Source organism: Uranotaenia lowii, chromosome 3, assembly GCF_029784155.1.
Source record: "Uranotaenia lowii strain MFRU-FL chromosome 3, ASM2978415v1, whole genome shotgun sequence".
NCBI classification, from domain to species: domain Eukaryota; kingdom Metazoa; phylum Arthropoda; class Insecta; order Diptera; family Culicidae; genus Uranotaenia; species Uranotaenia lowii.
This window is the reverse complement of record NC_073693.1, coordinates 284,559,863-284,583,580: the sequence shown is the minus strand read 5'-3', so window position 1 is coordinate 284,583,580 and position 23,718 is coordinate 284,559,863. Positions and strand designations below refer to the sequence as shown.

The 23,718-nt window shown below is 38.5% G+C and overlaps 2 protein-coding genes across 3 annotated transcripts in view; both read left to right on the top strand.

Annotated features, from left to right (window-relative positions):
- LOC129757940 (spectrin beta chain, non-erythrocytic 1-like) overlaps positions 1–23,718 on the top strand; it is a 254,976-nt gene that overhangs the window by 91,608 nt on the left and 139,650 nt on the right. The gene's annotated exons all lie outside the window — the stretch shown is intronic.
- On the top strand, positions 16,613–22,768 carry LOC129753522 (uncharacterized). Its single transcript, XM_055749346.1, has 2 exons — positions 16,613–16,733; positions 17,712–22,768. Exons 1-2 carry the CDS (start codon positions 16,613–16,615, stop codon positions 22,766–22,768), a joined length of 5,178 nt encoding a protein of 1,725 aa, XP_055605321.1.

Sequence of the window (23,718 nt, the reverse complement as noted above, 5' to 3'; positions counted from 1 at the left end):
TATCATTTTTCCACTAGGACGGGGCCGGCACCGTTATTGATATTCAGAGAGAAAGCATAAGTTTTGGGCATTGTGAATGTACTGTTAATTCCAGACACCATTATTTTGAGTTTTGAACAAAATTGATAGCTTCGGTCAATTACGGAGTAGAAACCTAACAAAGTGAATTTTTCTCCGAGCATCTATACATAAATGACTTCCAGCCTTTTTCCCGAAGCAGCGGATTTTTTTCTTAGACTTCGAATAACTTTCAAATCAACGATTGCAGCTAAATATTGTCTGAAACCTATATTTGATTCACATTACAAGCTTTCCAAAACTATAAATTTTGTAAAAATCGATTGAGAAACAAGAAAGTTTTAGCGGAAAAGATGTTTGGGGTTATTTGACCCCCGGAGGTATAAATAGGTATATACAGAGTGCCGGTATGTTTAGTGTCAATGTATTTTCGTAGCTTTGCTTTGGTCAAAGCTCAGAAAGTCTCTACAGGCCGTGCCTCGGGGTGATGTGGCGGATTCGAGGTTTTTGGCACAAAACAGACGTTTTGGCTTTTGTACCACCCTAGTGTGTTTTTTTATTAGTTGATCGCCCAGGTGGTAAATCATTTTTACGGATTGCATTCCAAGACACGGCGAGCCACCGCGTCCCCCCTGTATGCTAATCTGGGTCCATGGGTGCAAGTGGACGATTCATTATAGTAAGTACCCCTACGCCATAAAATCCACCTGGGGCCTCTGGTCATAATTCCCATCCGGAACTGCATCGAAGGCTGTACCCGAGATTTAGGAGACCAAGTCCGCGCATAAGCGCTTATCGATTTACTCAATTTGAAGTCAAAACTCCAGCATATATATCCTGTCTCTTGTTACGATTCAAGACTAAGCACCTCTCCTCTGATGACTCGAGATCCGGCCTTTACTTGTAACTCGAGGCTCCGCTTGGTTGGGCTCGAGGCCCTTTACTCTTTGCAGCAGCTTATCCTGGACACGCGCCTGTCACAGCACACGTCCGGGACTTTACGAAACTACTCGTATGATTCTCGGTGAAGACGTCATCCTACATCGACTCGAGTGACTCACCCGCCGACGACGTGAAGTCATCCTGCCCGAGAGTATTTCGCGGTGTAAATACTCTTCCCCCTACGAGTTCGACTGCGGAGAAGATCATGTCTTATCCCCACAGCCTCCGTCGCAGAGGGCGCGTTCGACTCGGATATTTACTCCGCGACGGTAACGTTGGAGGTATCCTACACACAGACGCGCGACATACTAGGCAGCTCGGTATACGCAGATGGTATAGTCTTATTTTTGTATGTTTTATTGCCAGGATCGGACGCACACTTCTCAGATGCTCCTCAACGAAGGAGTCCCCGTCACGTGTCCAAACCGATGGTGGTACTGCATGAAGCACCCGTGTCCAGTCAAGAACTGTTTCATGCAGAAATCCACCTCTCCATGTCTCCGATCCATCCAAAGTCCGACGTTAGGGATCAAGCGATGGGTCCACCGGCCACGTTCCGAGCTGTTCCTTTGGTGCTGCCAGTTAGACATCGAGGCTTCTCTGACATGTTTCCGCACATCGGGCATGTGCCTGTGCTCGTAGCAGAAGATATCTTCCTCTTTTTTTGCCGTGTCTACATGGGAACATGCGCTAAGTATTTTCCTCTAGCAAGATCGAGATGGGCATGACCTCCGCCACAACATCAGCAGCTACCGAGGACACCGTTCGGTATGCGCTGATTACTCGCAGGTTCATCAGCCGCTGCACACAGCAGAGCTTTTGCAGGTTACACTGCCTGCTCAAAGCTGCCGCTCCGTACCACTAAATGGACGAGGTCACACTCGGCAGGACCCTCCTTCTGCTGCAGCTGATAGCCGAGTTATTCGACATAGCCCGTGAGAGGGCTGCTGCCGCCATTGCCGCTCTTTTACAGGCGTAATCGACGTGGGCCGTAAAGCTCAACCAGTCGTCGATCATCACCCCCAGGTACTTGATCGCACGCTTGAACTCGATTGCGCACGGTCCAGCTGCAATCGACCCTGATTGTGCTGAAATCAGATTGGTGATCAGCACCATCTCGGTCTTTTGATGTGCCAGGCGCAAGCTCTTGGAGCCCATCCAACTTTCCACCTTCTCAATAGCTACTGTGGCGAGTAGCTGGACCTCTCCGGTTGATGGGCCCGATGCCAGGAGAACCACGTCGTTGGCGAATCTCACAAGTCCCTTCCCGGTGGAGAGACGCAGTCTCAGCAGTTCGTAGTAGACAATGTCTGCCCGGTGACAAGTCGAATGGCATCCAACGTACTCCGACCTTTCCGAAAACCGAACTGTTTATCGGATAGGCCGTTCGCACTTTCGGTGTAAAGCTGGATCCTGCTTTGTACCACCTTCTCTAACACCTTTCCAGCAGTATCCAGGAGACATATCGGGCGATATGCTGATGGGTCACCTGGTGGCTTGCCCGATTTTGGCAGAAGCACCAATCGCTGGAAAACCTATCATCCACGTTCTATTGCAGTGATGACCGGAACATTTCAGGATGTTCCATGAGAGCGGCCTTCACTGCTACATTAGGGATGCCATCCGGACCCAGAGCTTTGTTCAACTGAAGGGAATTGGCGATGTCGCGCAGTTCTTCCAGCGAAATCCGCTCCTCTTCACTCGTATCCCAGTCGTATGAGACAACACTTCGACAAAGACGTTCCGATCGAATTGTGTTGTTTTCCAGAGGCGTGCTCCTGTTGTCATAGCTCTTCTCTGAACGCATCGCTTACCCTCCAGTCGCTCGACCCGCCCGGACTACTGAAGGTGACGTCAATAATGGACTCGCTCCCATTCCTGTGGTAGGTCCTTGTATCGCCTACATTCCCCAGGTCTACGTTCAGCCTTGCCAGGGCTTCTAGTAGAAGCTGTCCTCTGGGGTTTGTAAGGCGACTACCTCATTCTACGGCCCACGCGTCGTAGTCCCCGCCTATGACAACTGGGCTCCTGCCCGTGAGACCTTCGACGAGTTTGTCTATCATGACGCCGAACCTCTCCAGAGACCACCTCAGGGGGCGTAGCAGCTACAGACGAAGATCCCGTTGACCTTGACTATTGCGAAGCCTTCCTCTCCAGCAGACACCACCTCTTGTATGGGGCATCTTCCTGTAACCCATATCCAGTTGGGTCAGTTTGGTTTTATGGGTTAACCAACTGCTGCCATCCGAGGTCCTGCGATACGGGTCTGCCACTAACGCCACATCCAGGTTTTCCTCAAATGCCATCTGCCGCAACAGCTGATGTGCTGAGTGGCAGTGGTTGAGGTTGAGCTGGACCGCTTCTATCCCCGGGAAACCCTGGTGTATCTTTGGCGTACTGATATGATGCCAAATCGGGTCAAAATAGTGGCCCAGGAAAAGTTTTATAGTTCAATTTCACATACGTCAATGATAATGCACCGAGAACTTTTGCATAATAATTAATCATACAGTTTCCAGGCTCTTGGTTTGACAGAAGCGGCTTGATTTGGGTTCCTTTTAAGGTTTTTTTCTGCTTCCGGTACGTCTCTCTCCACATCCTGAACGAAAGCCGATGGTTTCTTTTTGTAGGCATCCCTGACCTTTTTGTCGATAGCAAGACTTACAGGACCAGATTTTCGTCCAATCCTCGGTTCATCTTCGAATGTAACATAATAGCTGTCCGTACCGCTCCGACGCTCACATCCTCTTCTTTGGCCAATTTTCTCAATGAGATTCCACTCACAGTACGCCACTTGTGCACGATACTTTTTCTCTTCTACGGAGTAAGAACACGCATTTTGAAATGTAATCCCAAACTCAATGTTTTTTTATGTTCTCACCTACAGAAATGTGTTAACTAAAGGACGCAGCTAGTAGAATTCCAAAAACAATTTCGATTCAAAATGACTGTTAACATTAGGTGTGGGAATAATTTCTGGAACAGTCTATAGATTAATTTGAGTTAAGTTAATGTTATGTTACTACTCAGTTTAAAAAAAAACATTGAATGAAAATAACATTAATTTCGAGTTTCAACTGAATTGTGCCATATGACGAATTTTCGATTGCCTTACGAATGAAATGTTTTCGCCAACGACCAACCTCAGTGACACGTTTCGGAAACACTTGAAAGAAACAAAAATAAGCCGCTCCGGGTGTACTTTATGTTCGCCGATTTTTTTTTGCTACTTACTTCTTCTGTTACCTGTCTCGTTGTTATTGGCCGAAATTGTATGAAGGTACTCAGCTCAAGCGGATGAGGTTTCAGTTCAGTTTCAAGTACCTACCTCCAAGTGTAAATACCGTATACACCGAACAATTTTCGATGAGTTGCGGCCCCAACAAAATAATAAAAAGGAAAAGGGTGAGTTAAGAGGCAGGTGGATTACAGTCGCTTTGGTCCAAGAATTGGCCACAATTGGACAAACGATACACCCCGTTTGTTGAGGTTTTTGCGTTGAAGTTACCGTTTGGCACTTGCTGTGACCACAAGTGTCACTTTATGGTGAGGAACTGAAGGGCTTTTGGGGCTTTGTGTTGGCCACACTCAAATCCGGCACGATGCTTCCTGTTTATACCGTGTTCAGGTGATAGCTACTAAGAAAAAAATCCGAGTCATGTTCGGTGTTGTTGCGAAGCCTATTTCAAAATATAATTGTGACTGGTTGATTGACAAAAAAGTATATTTGGAGATTTTCATGATTCATGACGTTGTTCCGAAGTCAAATCGTATTCAGTTTTAAATTTTTTTGAAGTTTAATCTAAATTTCATCTATATTATATGTTATCAAATTATAAACAACTTTAAAAAATTCTTGAAAAATGTTCTTCAGTTAGTGCAACAGAATGAAATCAAAAACGATAATCGTTTCGCAACATTGTTACAACAAAATGGGTCGATCCATTCGATTTCCCATGTATTAGGAGGATTATTAAAATTGTTTGTTTACGATGATGGCATACCGGTTCGCGCGCAGATAAGGGGCTCAGTTTTGCGTAGGATTTGAAATAACGCGAAAAAAGGGGTTGGGTTGCCCTCCGCTGAGGCTCCAAGCAGCTTAGAGCAAACTGTGCTCTGCGCTTTTAGGAAGTTGGACAAACCTCCAGCTGAAGGAAATAAGCACTTTAGAAGAACGTGGACGGAAACGACCTGAACTAGGTGCAGCACTAAGGTTGGTACTTCAGTTAGCTTAAGTTGCGAAAAAATCGTTAAGTACATCGAATGTGTCATCGTAAAGTGAGAACTTTACCGGCACTCGCTTGATGCATTTCGCAAGAATGATTCAATTAAGATCATTAAGATAAAATTAAGAGTTGTTACTAGATTGGGTTGTGTCTTTTCCCCTTCCATGGCGACCGTCAAAAAATTATTTAACAGGCACGCAAATTTTTGAAGAAACAATTGTTTTGAAATGAATTGCTCGTAGTTGTTCAATTTTGCAGATTTGCTATAATATTGCTTTGAACCATCTTCTCGATAAGCCGTTGAACATGTAAATTAATTCGTTTTTTCTATCTCTCTTTCAGGTATGTTCGGATTCATCATCGTTTATCGTTTAAGGTAAAACCCCAACGCTTCATGCAACATTGTCGTGACAACTGGACAGGAAAATCGAACAAATTCCGTTCAAACACACCCAAGGTCACTGGTTCACGATTTTTTTTTGTACAACACCTCTTGTCCCCTATGATCAACAGTCAAAGAATAATGATGATGTCACTTCTCGGTCACGATGACACCCCAGATAACCAAAGCATGAGTGCTGTTAGGTGACGCGACACTTCATAAGTTGCACCATTGCTGCTTTCGAGGAAAACTTCGCTAGCTCACACGCTAGACAGACGAAGAATTTGACCAACAACAACGCGTGAGGCGCAAAAAACTGTAAATAAATACAGAAAAAAAAAGCGAGATGACCGCGACGACCAGTTTCGAAGTGTGAAATTAATGATCCATTATTCAGTCATCGTTTAGGCAGATTAAACACGACGACTTGGGGCTCGGTTGGATGGGAACCATAAAATAAGAATGCGGTTTTTATTTTGAGTTCTTGTTTAGGCGGTTGTTTGCATACAACAGGAAGTGGAACATATGATTGTTAACGACTATTTGAATGCAAACATGACCGGTTAATGATGGAAGCGTTTTTTAGAAGCACACGTCCGTCGTGGAATGAGTTACGATACGATAGCTGAGGAGATGACACAATCCATCGCAGAAAGTGACAATCGATGGCACCCATGAATAGGATGAAGGCTTCTAAGTAAAATAATTTGCAAACAAACAGAGCAGTTGCAATAAGCGGGGTGACCACAGATCCGGGAAAAAAACCGGAAATCGAAAATCTCACCGGGAAAAATACAAAAGGAAACCTAAATTCAGTTTTAGTTTCAAGATCAGGGATTCTATCAAAAATTCAAAATTCAGAATTATTAAATATTTAAATTTCCTATCGACTGATCCAGTTATGTTGAAAAAATTTCTCGGCGATTTCAGTCTCAAAAAATCATAAAACGATGTTTATCTACTACATTCGACGTTTCGGCATGTTTATTTAGCCTTTATCAAGGAATCTGGCCGGTTGGAAAAAGTTCGTATAAATTTTGATTATTATTGTATCAGCTAATCTTATTCCTTACTTCTAATTGTTTTAATATTATGAGGACAAGGCAAAATAAATATTATATAATTAAATATTGAGGAAAATACAAATAAAATGATAATCAAAACTACATACAGTACCGTTCATAATTGTATAGAAATTGGAAGTACGCGCACTGTCACTTCGACTTTGAACTTACATAACTTTTTACTCTGATGATATTTTTTGATCAAATTTTTTGCGTTAGATAGATCAACTGTCACACTATTTTATCACAAAATTTGAGCTTTCTGGAGTTTGTGTGGCCTGAGATACAGTAATTCTACAGAAATCGGACTTATTGTACTTTTCTCATTCAAACTGCAATATCTCAGAAACTGCGCTACATTTTTTATTGAAATTTTGCAGAGTGATTGTTAAAACATAAAGCTAGCATGTCTGATTTTTTCGAAAAGTTCTATCGATGAGATCAAAAGTTACGCGAGGTGCAATATTTCAGGCATGAATATAGAAATGCGATTTCTATAGAATTTTGGACGAACGTTTTCATAGGAAAATTCTACTTTCTGTTTAACAACCAGTAAATCTATTTCAAGCAAAAAATCAAAACAATATCGCGAGATTCTGGTTTCAAAACACAAATGGATAATTTATTCCATGTTTTCTTTTCTTCATTGCTATTGCTAGACATTTTTTGTCTGATTGGTGTATGGAAACGATATTGTTCTCATGAATCGTCCAAAATTCTATAGAAATCGTATTTCTAGGTTCATGCCTGAAATATTGCACCTCGCGTAACTTTTGATCTCATCGATAGAACTTTTCGAAAAATTCAGACATGCTAGCTTTATGTTTTAACAATCACTCTGCAAAATTTCAATAAAAAATGTAACGCAGTTTCTGAGATATTGCAGTTTGAATGAGAAAAGTACAATAAGTCCGATTTCTGTAGAATTACTATATCTCAGGCCACACAAACTCCAGAAAGCTCAAATTTTGTGATAAAATAGTGTGACAGTTGATCTATCTAACGCAAAAAATTTGATCAAAAAATATCATCAGAGTAAAAAGTTATGGAAGTTCAAAGTCGAAGTGACAGTGCGCGTGCTTCCAATTTCTGTACAATTATGAACGGTACTGTATGTGTATGTTAAAAATAGTTAATTCTACTTACAGTAATTTTTCGTTTTAAATGTCCAACTTTAAAAGTACAAACAGCTCATCTGCACCACACTATCAAACAAGATCCCTCACTTAACTTGAAAAGGACCAATATAATAGATCGACATAGATACACCTCTGGACTTCAAACTCTTGAAATGTGTCACATCGCAAGGAACGATAACACTGTCAACAAAAAGACTCATCACAGACAACGAGACGACTTTTTATTCGAGACAGTTTCATAGATTCAAAAAATTAAAAATTACGATTAATTCTGGACAATTAAAACAAAAAATTACTGAAAGCAAAATTAACAATTTTCAACATACATGAAGCTTGAGATTATATCATTTTTTACTCATTTGATTTGTATTGTCATCAGTATTTAATTATACAGTATTTGTTTTGTCTTGTCCTCATAATATTAAATCGATTAGAAGTAAGGAATCAGATAAGCAGAATCAAATACAATAATTAATCTGCTGAAATTCAATAACCAAGTCAAATACCACAACATCTCCTGGATCTATGACACTACCAATTACAAAAACCTGTAAGGGTTCTTATCAAAAATTTCGCTTTTCAAAATACACTTTTCTACATCGTTATAAGTAAAACCTCTTCAGGTAGGCAACGAAATTTAATTTCTTCACTGATTTCGCGGCAATATCTTTTTCTATTCGAATATTGATGCATCTGTTTAACTCAAATAAGGACGAAATTTGTTAGAATTACGCATTGTTATCGTAATTTTGAAATCAGCAAATAAAAAGAATGGCATTTTGTTTTGATATTCCGGTTTTCTCAAAAGTTAACAGCATTGAAAATTTGAACGTAAAACACGTGGTCTTGTGGGCATTCTGCCCCAATTTTGTTATGATTGATTTGAGTTAAAATTTAAACAAAATATTTATAGTCCTCCGAAAGCGCATAATAGTGGAAAAACGATAAGCTGTAGTTTCATCAGATTGCGCAGGCTGGTTTACCATAAAACCTTATATGTTACCCATGAAAAATAACAAGTTTCATGTTGATTCAATTAATCCTTCTGTTTCTAAAAACTCGTCGTTTTAATGAACTTTTCATGCAATAAATGATGAAAAAACTTTGTTTGCTACAATAAAAATGAAGAAAAACATTATTAGAAGCCATAGGTTGTGTATTTTAGAAAAAAAAAAGGCATAGGCCATCTTACCCCGCTGGTGCGTTTTGTACAATGTTCCCCAACATTTTGTTGAAGTTGTATTGAAATTTTTTTGATTGATATGAATTTAGATAGATTCAGAGCTCATATTGTAATAATAAAAGTGCTTGTTTTTACAGATCACAGCTGGTTTTTGAAAAGTTCATAAAAAAAAGGATATGTTGATTTTATAGCCATTTTTTCATGAGGATCAAGGAATTTTCATGAAAAAAATTATCGTTCTATCCAATTATATTCTTTTCCAACCAAATGTGGGGAAAAACAATAAACAAACTGATAGGGTGATCAATTCTAGTATCAAGAAATAGAATTTCAACAAATTGAGGATAAAATCTAAGATATATCGATTTTTACTTTACGTTTTTCGTTACTCTGAGCACAACTTTTCAAAATGTTGAATTTTATTTTCAAATAATAGTATATGAAATCAAATAAGATACTTCAATTAACTCAAAAATTTGAAATCTGCACATTTAATCCATTTAATGTTACGGCTCAACGAATTTACGAAATCTTTCGTTGTATTTTTTGCGCAGTTCTTAATGTGATAAAAATATCACTAAAAAAATTACTTGGGTTGACAGTTGGGTAGGGATGAATCATCCGACAGGATGAAAATCCCAGAAAACAAAAAAAAATTAAAATTTGGTTGGTTTCATTGGTTTTCAAGTTTTTATGAATTTAATAATTTATCAGCCCTATTTTAAAAATATAAGCAAATTATTCATTAAAAAATACAATGGTTGTCAAAAAGAAAATCAATTATTTTTCTTTTTTTTTCTTATATTTGCATTCATGACATATTAAATCGGAATACAAAAACTTTTTTTACTTTTCATGAATTTCCAAATTAGCCAACGTTTTGCTGTTTTAGTGAAATTTCATTATTAGAACCGGAGTGCTCATGATCTTTGATCAAAAAGCCATCTTTTTTGACCATTTTTTTTCTCTTTTCTCAATTTTCAGACACCATCAAAATTACAATAATCTTTTTCTTCTAGATAGTTAACATGAAGACAATTCCAAAATGATGTAATTTACGAAAATCGGTTCAGTAGTTTTGAAGATACAGCCAAAATATTAATCCTTGTCTATATGACGCTAAATGGCTAATTGTCCTTTTTTTAACCACAAAGGAAGGTTAAACAATATTTTTACAAACTTTTTCCTACACACCAGGTTCCTTGATAAATGGAAAATAAATATGCCGAAACGTCGGCTGTAGTGATTAATATCGGTTTTTTAAGACTGAAATCACCGAGAAACTTTTTCAACTTCAAAATTATTATTTAAATTTCCAAGGAGAAAACGTAAGAAAAATTTGTGGAAATTTACTCGAAATACACATAGGAATTTTTAGCAACGCTGCTTAGAATTTTCAAGAGCATTGTAATGAGAGTGTGTATATTAAATTCAACACACAACGCTTTAAATCTTTTTAAATATGTTCAACCTCACTCAAAATAGGTTTGTGTTTTGTGTGAAGTATTTGAAAAAACGTTGCATTGAATCTTATTTTGTTTTTGGTGTTGTTACACTATGTTAACAAACACTATGTTAATGTTGATCTCAAGTTTTTTTTCGTTCCTCTGGCCACAACTGTTGATCGATTCCGATACTGTTAGATGAGTTTTGTAGGTGATTTTTTCTAGTTTCTCAACATTTTCGAACAGAGTCAATAAGTTTTAGTGAATAACCTACAGCCGGCTGTGAATGAAAAAAAAAATTAAAAAGAATAATCTTTTTAAGAAATGCTTGACAAGTGAGCTGATTAAGAAATATTTCGAGTTGTCAAGAATAAATCTATCCACAGATGCTTAACATGTGAGGTTTCAATGGAAGTTTTGACTACTATTCGTGAAAATTTGGTAAAAATTAAAAAAAAAATCGATTTTTTAAACACAATTTTAAGATTATTTCCGTCAATTTGATTATGAATATATGTATTTTAAAAAAATCTTTAATTCTCAGTATATTAGAATAAAACTTTTTTTTTTTTTTCAAGTACGCGTCGCAAATATGCTAGTTGTTTTTTCCACCAGCATAATTAAAGAAATTCAAGGCAAGGTCTAACTTTTGAAAAAAGGTAAAATTTTTTCAATTTTTTTTTTTTGCCAAAACATGTTAAAGATACTCTAATTAAAGGCGTTTAACCAAAATTCAACTTTTTTGAAGACCGCGAGTAGTTTTGTCTTTCGAGAAAACTGACGTTTTCTTGTATAAAGGTACATAGCTTATTTATCACAGTCTGGTCAAATATGAGAATTTTCAGGATCTTTTTGAAATAAATTTAATCAAAATAAATCTTAGTTATTTTCTTAAGCATATGTCAAAACGAGTCATCCTTTCAACTAACCAAATATAATTGAAGAACCAAGGAAAAAATGCATACGGTTCTTGGGATCATTCCGACCAGATTTTTGGGCTTGTGATATAGCTCAGTTGGCAAGTCTGTTGTCTCCTGAGCCGATCCCAGCCAACATGAAATCGCAATGGAAATGATAATCCAAATCGAATATTAAGACATTTTCAATAACTATCGTAAACACGTTGGTATTGAGTGTTTTTCTATCATTCATTTACGACAAGCTTTGCCCAAAAATAGTTGAGTCTGATAGCAGTTTAGTCAATTCGTAAATCTGTTTCCAAAACGTTGGAAATATGCTAATTCAATATTTAGGATTTGAGTGAACCGATTTACGATAAATGGGCGGTCCTTCAATTGACACTCTCTCCGGTCTCTTCCTTCGACCGGTTCGTAAAAAGAAAATCTCACCTATAGAGCTAAAGCGTGGACCTTATCAACTAATGAATTGGCATAGTGGTAAGATACCGGACTGCCAACTCGGAGGGCTGGAGTTCAACTCTCGGTCGAGGAATTTTTTTTCGTTTATTTTGCATTTTGTTGGAAAATTGAATCGTTAGAATCTTGTCATTGTAGATATATCGCCTCCACTTTTGTAGCTATATGCTATTTTGGTAAGTTTAATACAATCTTTTTATCTGGTATATTTGTTTGAATAATTCTGCTGTTCCTGCGTTATACCTTCATAAATGTTTGCTGGGATGTCCGCGAGTTCGAGCCCAAGAGCAAACATCGAACACAGTTGTACCGGATGAGTTTTTCAATAACGATCCGCCAACTGTACCGTTGATAAAGTCGCGAATGCCATAAAGATGGTAAAACGACTATAATCGAAACAAAAAAAAAATTCCGACCAGATGTTCCTGCAGATGGTTGTTCATTGATGGTTGATCATGTTGATATAGGCAGCTCCAATTTGCAAACTAAATTCAAATTAGTTAGAGTCATCAACAAAGTTGTTAGTCGAATTAAAATTTTCAATATCCAGAGGTTGAAATTGTTTTAAGTGATATTAGAAGTAGTTACATTTTTTCTAATTTATTTTATCCTTTTTCATGTATTGTTTCTATCTAAAATAACAAGCCAAATCTCAATCGTTGATCAAATTGGTCAGATTCGAGATCGGTTCTTTAGTCAGTTCAGTAATTATCAATTATTGATTTCACTTAAAACCCAGTAATTTAAAATTTCAAAATGAATTATCACCAAAACTAGAAATTTTAAACAGAATCTGAAAATGGTTCAATTCCCGAACTGTAAAATCTTTCAAAATCAGTTTTATAAACAAAGTCAACAAAAATTCTGTTCCCAGCTGAAGTCCTCATAATTTATCGATGCTTTGTTTACATAATCGAAAACAGAAACATATCATGTTTTATAGTTTTATTTCAACTTCAAAATTTAGCTTCCACAGTTCCAGGAAAATCCAGAAATTTTAGGATTATTCTTTTTGATTTTAACATATTCCTCCACTATTCGATCCTGACTATTAAATCCTTAAAAGTAATCAGCTTAACAAGCATCACGGAGAAAAAAGGATGGTATTTCCAACAATAATCCACTTATATTCAACCATATGTCTGATCGATTCTCGACCAACTATAATTATTAAAAATTCAACAATACATATGATAGACAATCTGATTGGTTTCGTACATTCAACAATATTTATAGCTAATTCAACCATGGTCGTATGATTAATTTTGTGCATTCAACTACAAACATAATAGATTCAACTATAATGTACGATTGATGCCATACATTCAGCAATAATTAAAGTAGATTCAACTATAATTATATGATTGATTTGATTATAAATATGATAGATTCAATTATAATAATATAATTAATTTAATCATAAATATGAAAGATTCAACTATTATAATATGATTGATTCAATTATAAATATGCTTGATGAATCTATCATATTAACAGTCGAATCAATTATACCACTACAGTTGAATCAGTCATATTTACAGTTGAATCAATTATACCACTACAGTTGAATCTATCATATTTATAGTTGAATAACTAAAACCAATAATACAATTGTAGTTGAATTTATCATTTTTACAGTTGAATCATTGATACCACTACAATTAGATCTATCGTATTTATAGTTAAATGTGGGACGTCAACCAAGAATGTATAGTTGAATCCAATGTTCTGGAAATCAATCGTTTTCACTAAGCCATGCCAATGTAGTCATTCGGAAGGGAAAATCTCGATAGTGATTGGCTTCCTTGATGATTTTTAACCTACAATCACAACTGATATGTATCAGTTTTGAACTATGTATGAAGGATATCAGATGATAGTCTACTTTTCGCTTTGCGTAGAAGGTAACAATTACCTACTACTAACTAACCGCAAAGAAGTGCCAAGCCCGTGCAACAGGTTTCGTCAACATGTGGTCCTAGCATTTCTTCAAATATTCCATTTGAAACATGCATGATTGTCTATCAATAACAGACATGATCGACAACGATCATATTTACAGTTGAATCCATTATATTCATAGTTGATTGCGTAAAGTCAATCTCAGTTTGTATTATATTCATAGTTGGTAGCGAAACAATCAACTACGCTTTGATGATTGAACCAGCTGAAATAATTAGAACAACTGTGGTCTTCTTTTCCGTAATAGCTTCGCTAAGTTTGATTTTGCAGAGACCTTTAAAATTTGTCCTTCTGATCAAGTGGTTGTTTCCAAGCAAACAATACGCAAAATTTCATTACTTCATGATTAACCGGAACAGTTTTTTTTTATTTTTTTTATAAATTTTCCACCGCTTAGAGAATAGGAAGGAACAGTGTTATTTTGAACAATTAACTGGAACTTTTTTTTACTGAAATGAAATCCATATTTCTATGCAATTTTTTTAAACTTTTGTGGGTACTGCCAAAAAATATTGATAGTATATTTTCAAATTTCTTTCAAAATTTGCATTTTTTTGGTCGAAGATTAGGGGCATTATATTCTGCTAATTAACAATTTGGGTGATATTCGGCCCGAAAAATCGGTACACTGTCGAACTTGAATTTCGCTAGTTTAAACTTATCAAAATAGAGAGGGTGAATCTAAATTGAAAACATACATTTTTTTTTATATCGTTAACTTTGATATGCTGTTAAACTAAACACTCCCCAAATCTGTTAACTCTAGACCATGAAACTTGTTGCCCATATTATTTTTTAACTTTTGAGAAAAGAATTCAAAATTGAGATCGGGATTTCATTTTTATATTTTTTCAATTTATTGGCTTTTTCAATATAAAAAAAAAATTTAACTATAAAGAAAATATTTTTCGATTAATAATTTAATGTCTACAGATTTAAGAAACTGATGAAGCTATGTAAAAAGGCTTGTTTTTATTTTTAGCTTAAAAAATAATTACACCTGAAGATGCATCTTTCACTGAATGTAAAACGTTTGCAAACAACAATTTAACTGAATGTACGGTGACGAGAGAACTACATGATTGAACGCATCTCAGAACTATTTTAAACCTTCAGGGACATGGATTTTATGAACTGTAGTTGGTATTATAATTAAACTGGCAGTTTACAACTGTAACTTATCAAAGAATGAATATTACATTTGAACACTTTTTGGTTCCTAGCATTGCCATAATGACGACTGATTTGTTGAAAAATCCTGAGTCCTTAGCATACCGACACTTTAAATGTACCTATTTATAGCGCCGTGGGTGAAATGGCATAAAACACCTGTTCAAGCCAAGCTTGAAAATTAAGATTATCCTAACAATTAAAATATTTTGCGCCACCCTAATTTTCGACATATGCGCACCACCCTATTCAATCGCAATCGACGAGAACCTGCGTGTGTATGCGTGAAAGAAAACGACCGTTGGCTGCTGCCTGCTGTATGAATACACACACACACACCCCGTACGAGAACGAGTGAACGATGTCGCCATTTTTTGAATTTTGAATTCAGTTCCGTTTTAGACTTCCGCTTGCGAGCACCTTATGAAAAGTTCCGAAGTTTATTATATTCCTCCATATGTTTTTCCAAGAAAATCCAAGTTGTGTAAATAGTGTACATATTGTAAATATAAGTTAAGAGAACAATTTAGTATTATTATTTAAGTGAAAAGCAAATTCCTTGCACTTCCGGCAAATTGTGTTTTCGGACTTCGAATCAGTTCCCAACGCGAGCAATTTACAGTCCACGGCTCCGACATTGGTCCAATTCGAACCGGATAAAAAGTGACTGCTTCGAAGATCCGGCGCACATCGGAATTAAGACGATTCAAGTGACAAAAGACGCTTTGCGATAGACATTTAAGTGTAAAAAAATAAGTGAAATCTCAAAAACAATAAGTGCAAAACCAAAATCTATTTGAAGTGAATAGTGAAAATCAGTGGTTTCAAACGAAACAAAAATGGCGGAAGCTGGAGTATCATCCACGCCAAGAAGAAAGAACACCAACAACCTTATTCTCGTTTTCGATCGAACGACATTCGTTCGAATGTTTTCCCAATTCGCATTCTTGTTTTCGTTCGAACGAGTTAGAACAGTTCGATCTTTCGAACATCGTTAGTTCGAACGAACTGTTGAATTCTCGTTTTCGATCGAAAGTATTTTTACTACCGCCTGACAAACGCGAGTCAAATGCTGCGAATAGCGAGCGTTTGAATGGAAAACTTTTAAATGTTGCGAACATATTTTGTGTGAAATTAACAGGAATTCGGAGGAAAAATAATTTAATTTAATTCACGATAGAAGGTTTGAAATTTCATTTTTTTTTCGGGATACATTTTTTGAATTTTTTTACATCTAAATGACGAAATATTCTAGATTAAGATAAATTTTTATTTCCGCATAATCGTAACATGTCGTTAATAAATATTGTGATTTTCCACAACGGACTGGTATTTATCTATCGGCTCCGACTCGTTTCTTATCTAACCAATACCAGAAATTATTCCTGCTGGTTTCCCCTGCTGTTGATGGTTTTTTGGCGATCAGGTCCGTTTCGTTGAAAATTGTCCTTTTACCTTCTTCACCGACCGGGTCAAAAATCACAAAAGCATGACTTCTGTTTACTTTCAATTGGCTGGCGAGAAACGTCACCCGGGCTTCGAAATTTCTAACTCGATCGGGTAACACCAACTTCGAACGTATCGCGTTCGAACGAAAACAAGAATAACCTTTTCGAATTCGTTCGAAAGTATTCGTTCGATCGAAACTCAGATACGCCATAAACAAGAATAAGGGTGCAAGAAGCAAACGAAGTTGGTGGAAAAAATGGAGGTTATGGATAAGGTCACGGCGCTCATGCACCGCCGGGAGCACGAGAATGGTAAAGTGGCCAAAATTTTCCATGCTTTGTATCCTGAAGATGGATCGGATGTCCAGTTATCTCGAGGTAAGATAAAAGCCTATCAACTATCGATAAAAGAAGCATATGTTGAGTATAGGGGAGGAGCGGGCTATATGCGCCTATTAAGCAGAACACTGATTTAATCAAATATCATCGAATATGTGTACAAAAACTATATACACGTGTGCAAGCATCTGTTTTCTATACATTGGAGTAATTTTTATGTTAAAGTTTTCTTCTGTTTCCAAGAAAATGATTTTATTATAAGTGTTGTCTAAAATGCCGAACCTCAAACCGTGCGGGCTAAATGCGCCTATTTATGTTTTGAACAAAATTTCTGTTTTTTGGGCAATATTTCCGTATAATTTTATTGAAACTGCTAGAAAGCAATAATTTCCGTACGACAAAGCTGAAGTTTTATAAAAATCTATGTATATTATAATTTTATGGAATAAAACAAAAGTTAGGGTTGCCATACTATGGAGGCAGTTCATCCATGAGAAAAACTTTATCAAATCTGTTTTAAGATCTTCGTTTCTCTCTTAAGATGTTATTCAGAGCTTAGATTTGAAGGTTCAATGAAAAAAATCATTTATTTTTTCTATTTAACCTGTTATTTTAGGATGGAGGCATTTTACAAACATGATGGGGGCATACAAAAACACTCTATTATTCCACTATATAATCATTATTAAACCTTCACAAAAGCTAAAATATGTTTAATTCCTAAAGTTCATTTGAGTAAGAAACAAAAACCATCCTAGTTTTTGTTTTAAGTTTCATTACGTATAATTTTTAAAAGTGGAAATATTACATCAAAATGTATCAAAACCTTGTATGATTTTTTAATTTTTTTTAAGTTTGTAAGTTCATAAAATTCTTTCTTGCCTTATGTTCTAAGCGTATCACCCTCAAAATACATTGGTCAGATAAGCTGTCTAGTCAGCCATTTCATCAAACAGCCGTAGGGTCATTTAACCCGATAGGCCCATTTAGGAAACCTTTCCCCTAAATGCTTCCAAGATAAGATTCTCGAGCTCGTTCCCTCTGATGAAGTTGAAATCCATTATCAGAATTTCAAAGCATTCGAAGAACTGTACTTAGAAGTTTCGATTGCCCTCGAGGAACATTCTGAACAGATCTCATTAAATGCCGTTGCCGCACCATCTCCCTTGAGTAATCCATCAGCTCTAATTATCCACCAACCTCTTCGAATGCCCATTCCCACCTTTGATGGTCAATACGAAAGTTGGCCGAAATTTAAGGCAGTTTTCAAAGACCTTGTCGATAAATCCCCTGATTCCCCGGCAGTAAAGTTATACCATCTAGAGAAATCCCTAATTGGAAAGGCTGCCGGGTTGATTGACGCTAAGACCATTAACGAGGGAAACTATGACCATGCTTGGCAAATTCTCGAGGAGCGTTTTGAAAATAAGCGCCACACTATTGACACTCATATTACCGGCCTATTTAATTTGAAACGCATGGCGAAGGAGAATCACGCTGAATTAAGGGCTCTCCTCGACGAATGCACGAGACATGTAGAATCACTCAAATATCTCGAGCAGGAGTTCACAGGTATTTCGGAGTTAATGTTAGTCCATCTGTTGACAAATGCGCTGGACAAAGACACTCGCCGTCGTTGGGAGGGAACAATCAAGCACGGTGACCTCCCTTCATATCATGACACGATGAAGTTCCTAAAAGAGCAATGCTTTGTTCTTGAAAGGTGTGAAGCAGCGAATCAAAGCTACAATCAACCGCAATCCAAACCATCCGGTGGGAAACTCCTGTCCACGAGAACCAACACTGCAATCATCACGAAAGACGAAGCCATGATCAAATGTGAAATCTGTTCTGAGAATCATGCTAACTACACCTGTCCTGAATTCAGGGCTCTTTCCGTCCAAGAACGATTGACCATGGTAAAGGAAAAGCAAATGTGTTTCAACTGCCTTAGAAGAAATCACCTGAGCATGAATTGTCCATCGGAGAAAACCTGCGGCAAGTGTCGCAAACGCCACCATACTCTGCTCCATGTCGGAGACGGTTCCATATCAGCTGCTGAAAATTCCTCCTCATTGGCCAACACCATTCTCAGTAAGACTCCCGAAGCTGAAGAAGTGACAACAGCAGCATGTTCCAATAAGCAAACTGCAGCCCATCAGGTTTTGTTGCTAACTGCGGTCGTAAATGTGTTAGACAAAAACAACACCCTCCACCCTTGTCGAGTTTTATTAGACAGCGGATCCCAAGCAAACTTGATAACAGATTCCATGGTAACAAGGCTGAATTTAAAGCGGGTCGCATCGAATGTGACAGTGGCTGGCGTCAATGGCACGAAGACAAATTCCTCTGGTGCTGCTGTTGTACAAATCCGCTCAAAATATTCCTCCTTCGCCGCCAATGTTTATTGTCTTATCACCCAACAAGTAACATCAAACCTCCCAACGGTTGATGTAGACATCCGTTCCTTTTCGCTGCCTCCTGGGATTGAGCTCGCCGACCCATGTTTCCATCGTTCGGACAAAGTTGATATGCTGCTTGGTAACCAGTGGTTCCTCAAATTGCTTTTACCGGGTGTGATTTCACTAGCCGACAACCTCCCAATGTTTCGTGAAACCCAACTGGGTTGGGTGGTGGGTGGTGAATGCGATCCAGATGGTAAGCCAGAACAACTAGTGTTATCTAACGCCGTGACCTTCGAAGAACTGAATGATTCCGTCAAAAAGTTTTGGGAAATTGAATCAGTTCCCGAAGAGCAAACGATTTCCACCGAAGAAAGTGAATGCGAGGAGCATTTTTTAGCCACTCATCAGCGTGACGACTCTGGTCGGTATATTGTTCAGCTACCGTTGCGCAATTCCGTAGGCGAGCTGGGTGATTCAAGAAATTTGGCTCTTCGAAGATTTTTCGCTTTGGAAAGACGCCTTGTCGACCAGCCAGAGTTGAAGTCACAATACGTCGAATTCATGCACGAGTACGAAGCACTTGGGCACTGCAGGGAAATATTTGAATCAGCTGATTCAAAAACAGCAAAAAGGTGGTATCTTCCTCACCATGCAGTTCTTCGACCGTCGAACACCACTACTGAGTGCCGTGTGGTTTTTTATGCTTCGGCCAAGGTGAACGGTTTATCATTGAACGACGTCTTGAAAATCGGTGCCATTCCTCAGGAGGACCTCCAATCGATCGTTCTTCGTTTTCGAGAGCCTCGTTATGTGTTAAGCGCCGATATTGCCAAAATGTATCGGCAAATCCGAGTGAATGAATGTCATTCATCCCTTCAGCGGATTTTTTGGAGGAATGATCCGTCTCAACCTCTTCGTGTGCTGGAATTAACCACTGTGACATACGGCACAGCTTCGGCCCCGTTTCTGGCAACTCGTGCCCTCCAGCAGCTTGCAATCGATGAGAAGGAAAATTATCCACTAGCTGCTGAGATCGTCCAAAGGAGTTTTTATGTAGATAATGCACTTTTTGGATTCGATTACATCGCCGAGGCAGCTGAGGCTCGCATACAGTTGGAGAAAATGTTAATTTCCGGAGGCATGCCGCTTCACAAGTGGGCCTCCAACTGTCCGGAACTGTTAGTGAACATACCTGAAGAAAATAAGGAAAAGTTAGTGAAAATTGAGAACTTTGGGCCAAATGAAGTGATAAAAACCCTCGGACTGATGTGGGATCCAGTGAATGATGATTTGCTATTTGTTTCCTTGCCTACTTCCGATATATCCGTTCCCACCAAGCGACAAGTGTTGTCTCTTATTGCTCGAATGTTCGACCCGCTGGGGCTTGCCGCTCCTGTTATTCTTATTGGCAAACTCCTGATGCAACGATTGTGGAAGGCAGAAATTGAGTGGGATGAAAATTTATCCAGTGATTTGATCGATGAATGGGAACGCTTTCGAGAAGCAATCGGAAGTGTTGGTCTGCTGAAGATTCCTCGCCAAGTTGTCGTTCCAAATGCCATCCGGTACGAGCTGCATGGGTTTGCCGATGCTTCTCAAAACGCATACGGTGTTTGCGTTTATATCCGCTCTCTGGTTCCGGGACAGGCTGCATCTCTCCGATTGTTGACCGCCAAGTCCAAGCTGGTACCGAAATCTGTCCTGACTATCCCGAGGAAAGAGCTGCTTGCGGCACTTTTACTGCACAGATTAGTGAAGAAAGTTCTTGCTGCTGTTTGTTTACCACTTGAAGAAAAACTGCTGTGGAGTGACAGCCAAATCGTGCTCGCTTGGTTGCGAAAAAGTCCAGGCCAACTAGATGTGTTTGTAAGAAATCGGGTTGCTGAGATTATTGCGAGTGGGTCGGATTTTAAGTGGAATTATGTTCGTACGTTTGATAATCCGGCTGATGTTGTGTCGCGTGGGCAATCAGCCAGTCAGCTGGCTACAAATGATTTGTGGTGGAATGGACCTATGTTCCTGCGATGTGAACCGTATTTATGTGAAGTGCCAAATAATCTACCGGATAGTGAAATTCCCGAACTAAAGTGTAATTTAACCGTTTGTCCGGCAATACAACTCGAAGAACTACCAGTGTTTAGCAAATTTGAAAATTTTCGAAAGTTGCAACGTGTGATCGCGTACGTTTGGCGGTATAGTACGAACATAAAGAAGAAGTCGGTGGATGATCGTGAGTTGAGAGAATTTCCTACTGTTTCCGAAATGCGAATGGCAATGATGTTGATTATAAGGGCCATACAGTCGCAGTGTTTTATGGACGAAATACAAGGAATCAAATGTGGGAAACCGTCCAAAAGATTAGAGAAGTTGAGTCCCTTCCTAGATGACTGTGGGTGTCTTAGGGTGGGAGGACGTCTTGAAAATTCCAATTTGCCATACGCCACCAAGCATCAATTTATCCTACCGAATGAACATCCTTTGGTGCAATCTCTTATTGCTTCTCTCCATCGTGAGCATTTACATGCTGGGCCCTCGGCACTCATGGCAATTCTCCGGAGTCAGTTTTGGGTCCTGAGTGCGAGGTCGACTGTGCGCAAAATTACAAGGAGCTGCGTGCAATGTTTTAAGGTGAATCCGAAACTGCTTGACCAGTACATGGGTGACTTGCCGAGAAGCCGAACTGAAAGGTCACCAGCGTTCCTGAAGGTAGGTGTCGACTTTGCTGGTCCAATCTTCCTAAAGCAGAATCAAAGAAAGGCCTCCCCGGTGAAGGGTTACATCTGCGTTTTTGTGTGCCTTGTTACCAAATCACTACATCTGGAAGTCGTCGAGAATCTAGCTACTGAAGCATTTATAGCATGTTTGCATCGATTCGTTGGTCGTCGTGGTTTACCCGAAATAATATTCAGCGACAATGGCACCAATTTTGTTGGTGCTAAGCATGAACTCCATCAGCTGTACTCAATGCTCAAGGATCAACTCACCCAGCAAAAAATTTCTGAATTTTGTTTACCAAAGGAAATTTCCTGGGAAATGATTCCTCCTAACGCTCCTCACATGGGGGGCATTTGGGAAGCAGGTGTAAAGAGCGTGAAGACTATACTGAAGAAGGTGACGAAGGACGCCCGCTTAAACTTCGTTGAATTTCAAACGCTACTCATCCGAATCGAAGCCCTGCTGAACTCTAGACCCCTTTACTCGAATCCTGAAGACCCGGCTGAACCTGATGCTCTAACACCAGGACACTTCATAGCTGATCGTCCCTTATTGGCTATTCCGGAACCAACCTGTGATGGCATCCCCGAAAACCGTCTATCTCGTTGGCAATATGTGCAAGTGCTCCGCAATCAATTTTGGAAGAGATGGTCTCAAGAATATTTAACCGAGCTCCAAGGTCGTGCTAAATGGACCAAAAAGACACCAAATATTCGCCCGGGAATGGTGGTCCTAGTGAAGGATGATAATCTGCCACCTCAATCATGGAAACTTGGAATAATCGAACAAACCTTCCCTGGAAGGGACGGTTGTGTTAGAGTTGTGAATCTTCGAACAAGGAATGGTTCTATTAAACGTCCTATTCATAAGCTGGCTCCTCTTCCCATCCTGGACAACGGAGAAATATCCAAAGACAGTGGTGCCCCGGGGGGAGTATGTTCAAGCCAAGCTTGAAAATTAAGATTATCCTAACAATTAAAATATTTTGCGCCACCCTAATTTTCGACATATGCGCACCACCCTATTCAATCGCAATCGACGAGAACCTGCGTGTGTATGCGTGAAAGAAAACGACCGTTGGCTGCTGCCTGCTGTATGAATACACACACACACACCCCGTACGAGAACGAGTGAACGATGTCGCCATTTTTTGAATTTTGAATTCAGTTCCGTTTTAGACTTCCGCTTGCGAGCACCTTATGAAAAGTTCCGAAGTTTATATTCCTCCATATGTTTTTCCAAGAAAATCCAAGTTGTGTAAATAGTGTACATATTGTAAATATAAGTTAAGAGAACAATTTAGTATTATTATTTAAGTGAAAAGCAAATTCCTTGCACTTCCGGCAAATTGTGTTTTCGGACTTCGAATCAGTTCCCAACGCGAGCAATTTACAGTCCACGGCTCCGACAACACCTTTTTAGCCCTTTTGTTTCTCAAACAATTTTTATAACATTTTTAGTTTTTGGAAGCTTTTATGCTTTTTTTTACAAAACTTAGAAAAATGAAAAATAACAAAAATAACGACATTTTGAAAATCAAAATAGTCCTGTAATAAAATTTGCGAAAATTCAATTAAATATAACCCTGTATAAGTTTTACAAGTCAAATTAAGGAAACAAATTCGAGTTTTAAGTCTGAAGATTTTTTCCTATAGGTACGATATCGCGGATTTGTGTTACATTAAAAATCCACGTACGATTTCGTTCAAACATGACGACCATCAAAAATTTATTCGAATTTATTTCGGTTGCCACACAAGGAAAAAAGAGGAGTTTTTAAACTTTTCTCTGTGTATGGCGACTGTCGGAAATTCTTTAACCGGTGTTTATTGGCCGCCACGCCTTAATGTATTGGTACGTTTTCGGGAATTTGGTACGAGTTTAATTGAAATAGTGGATTCACA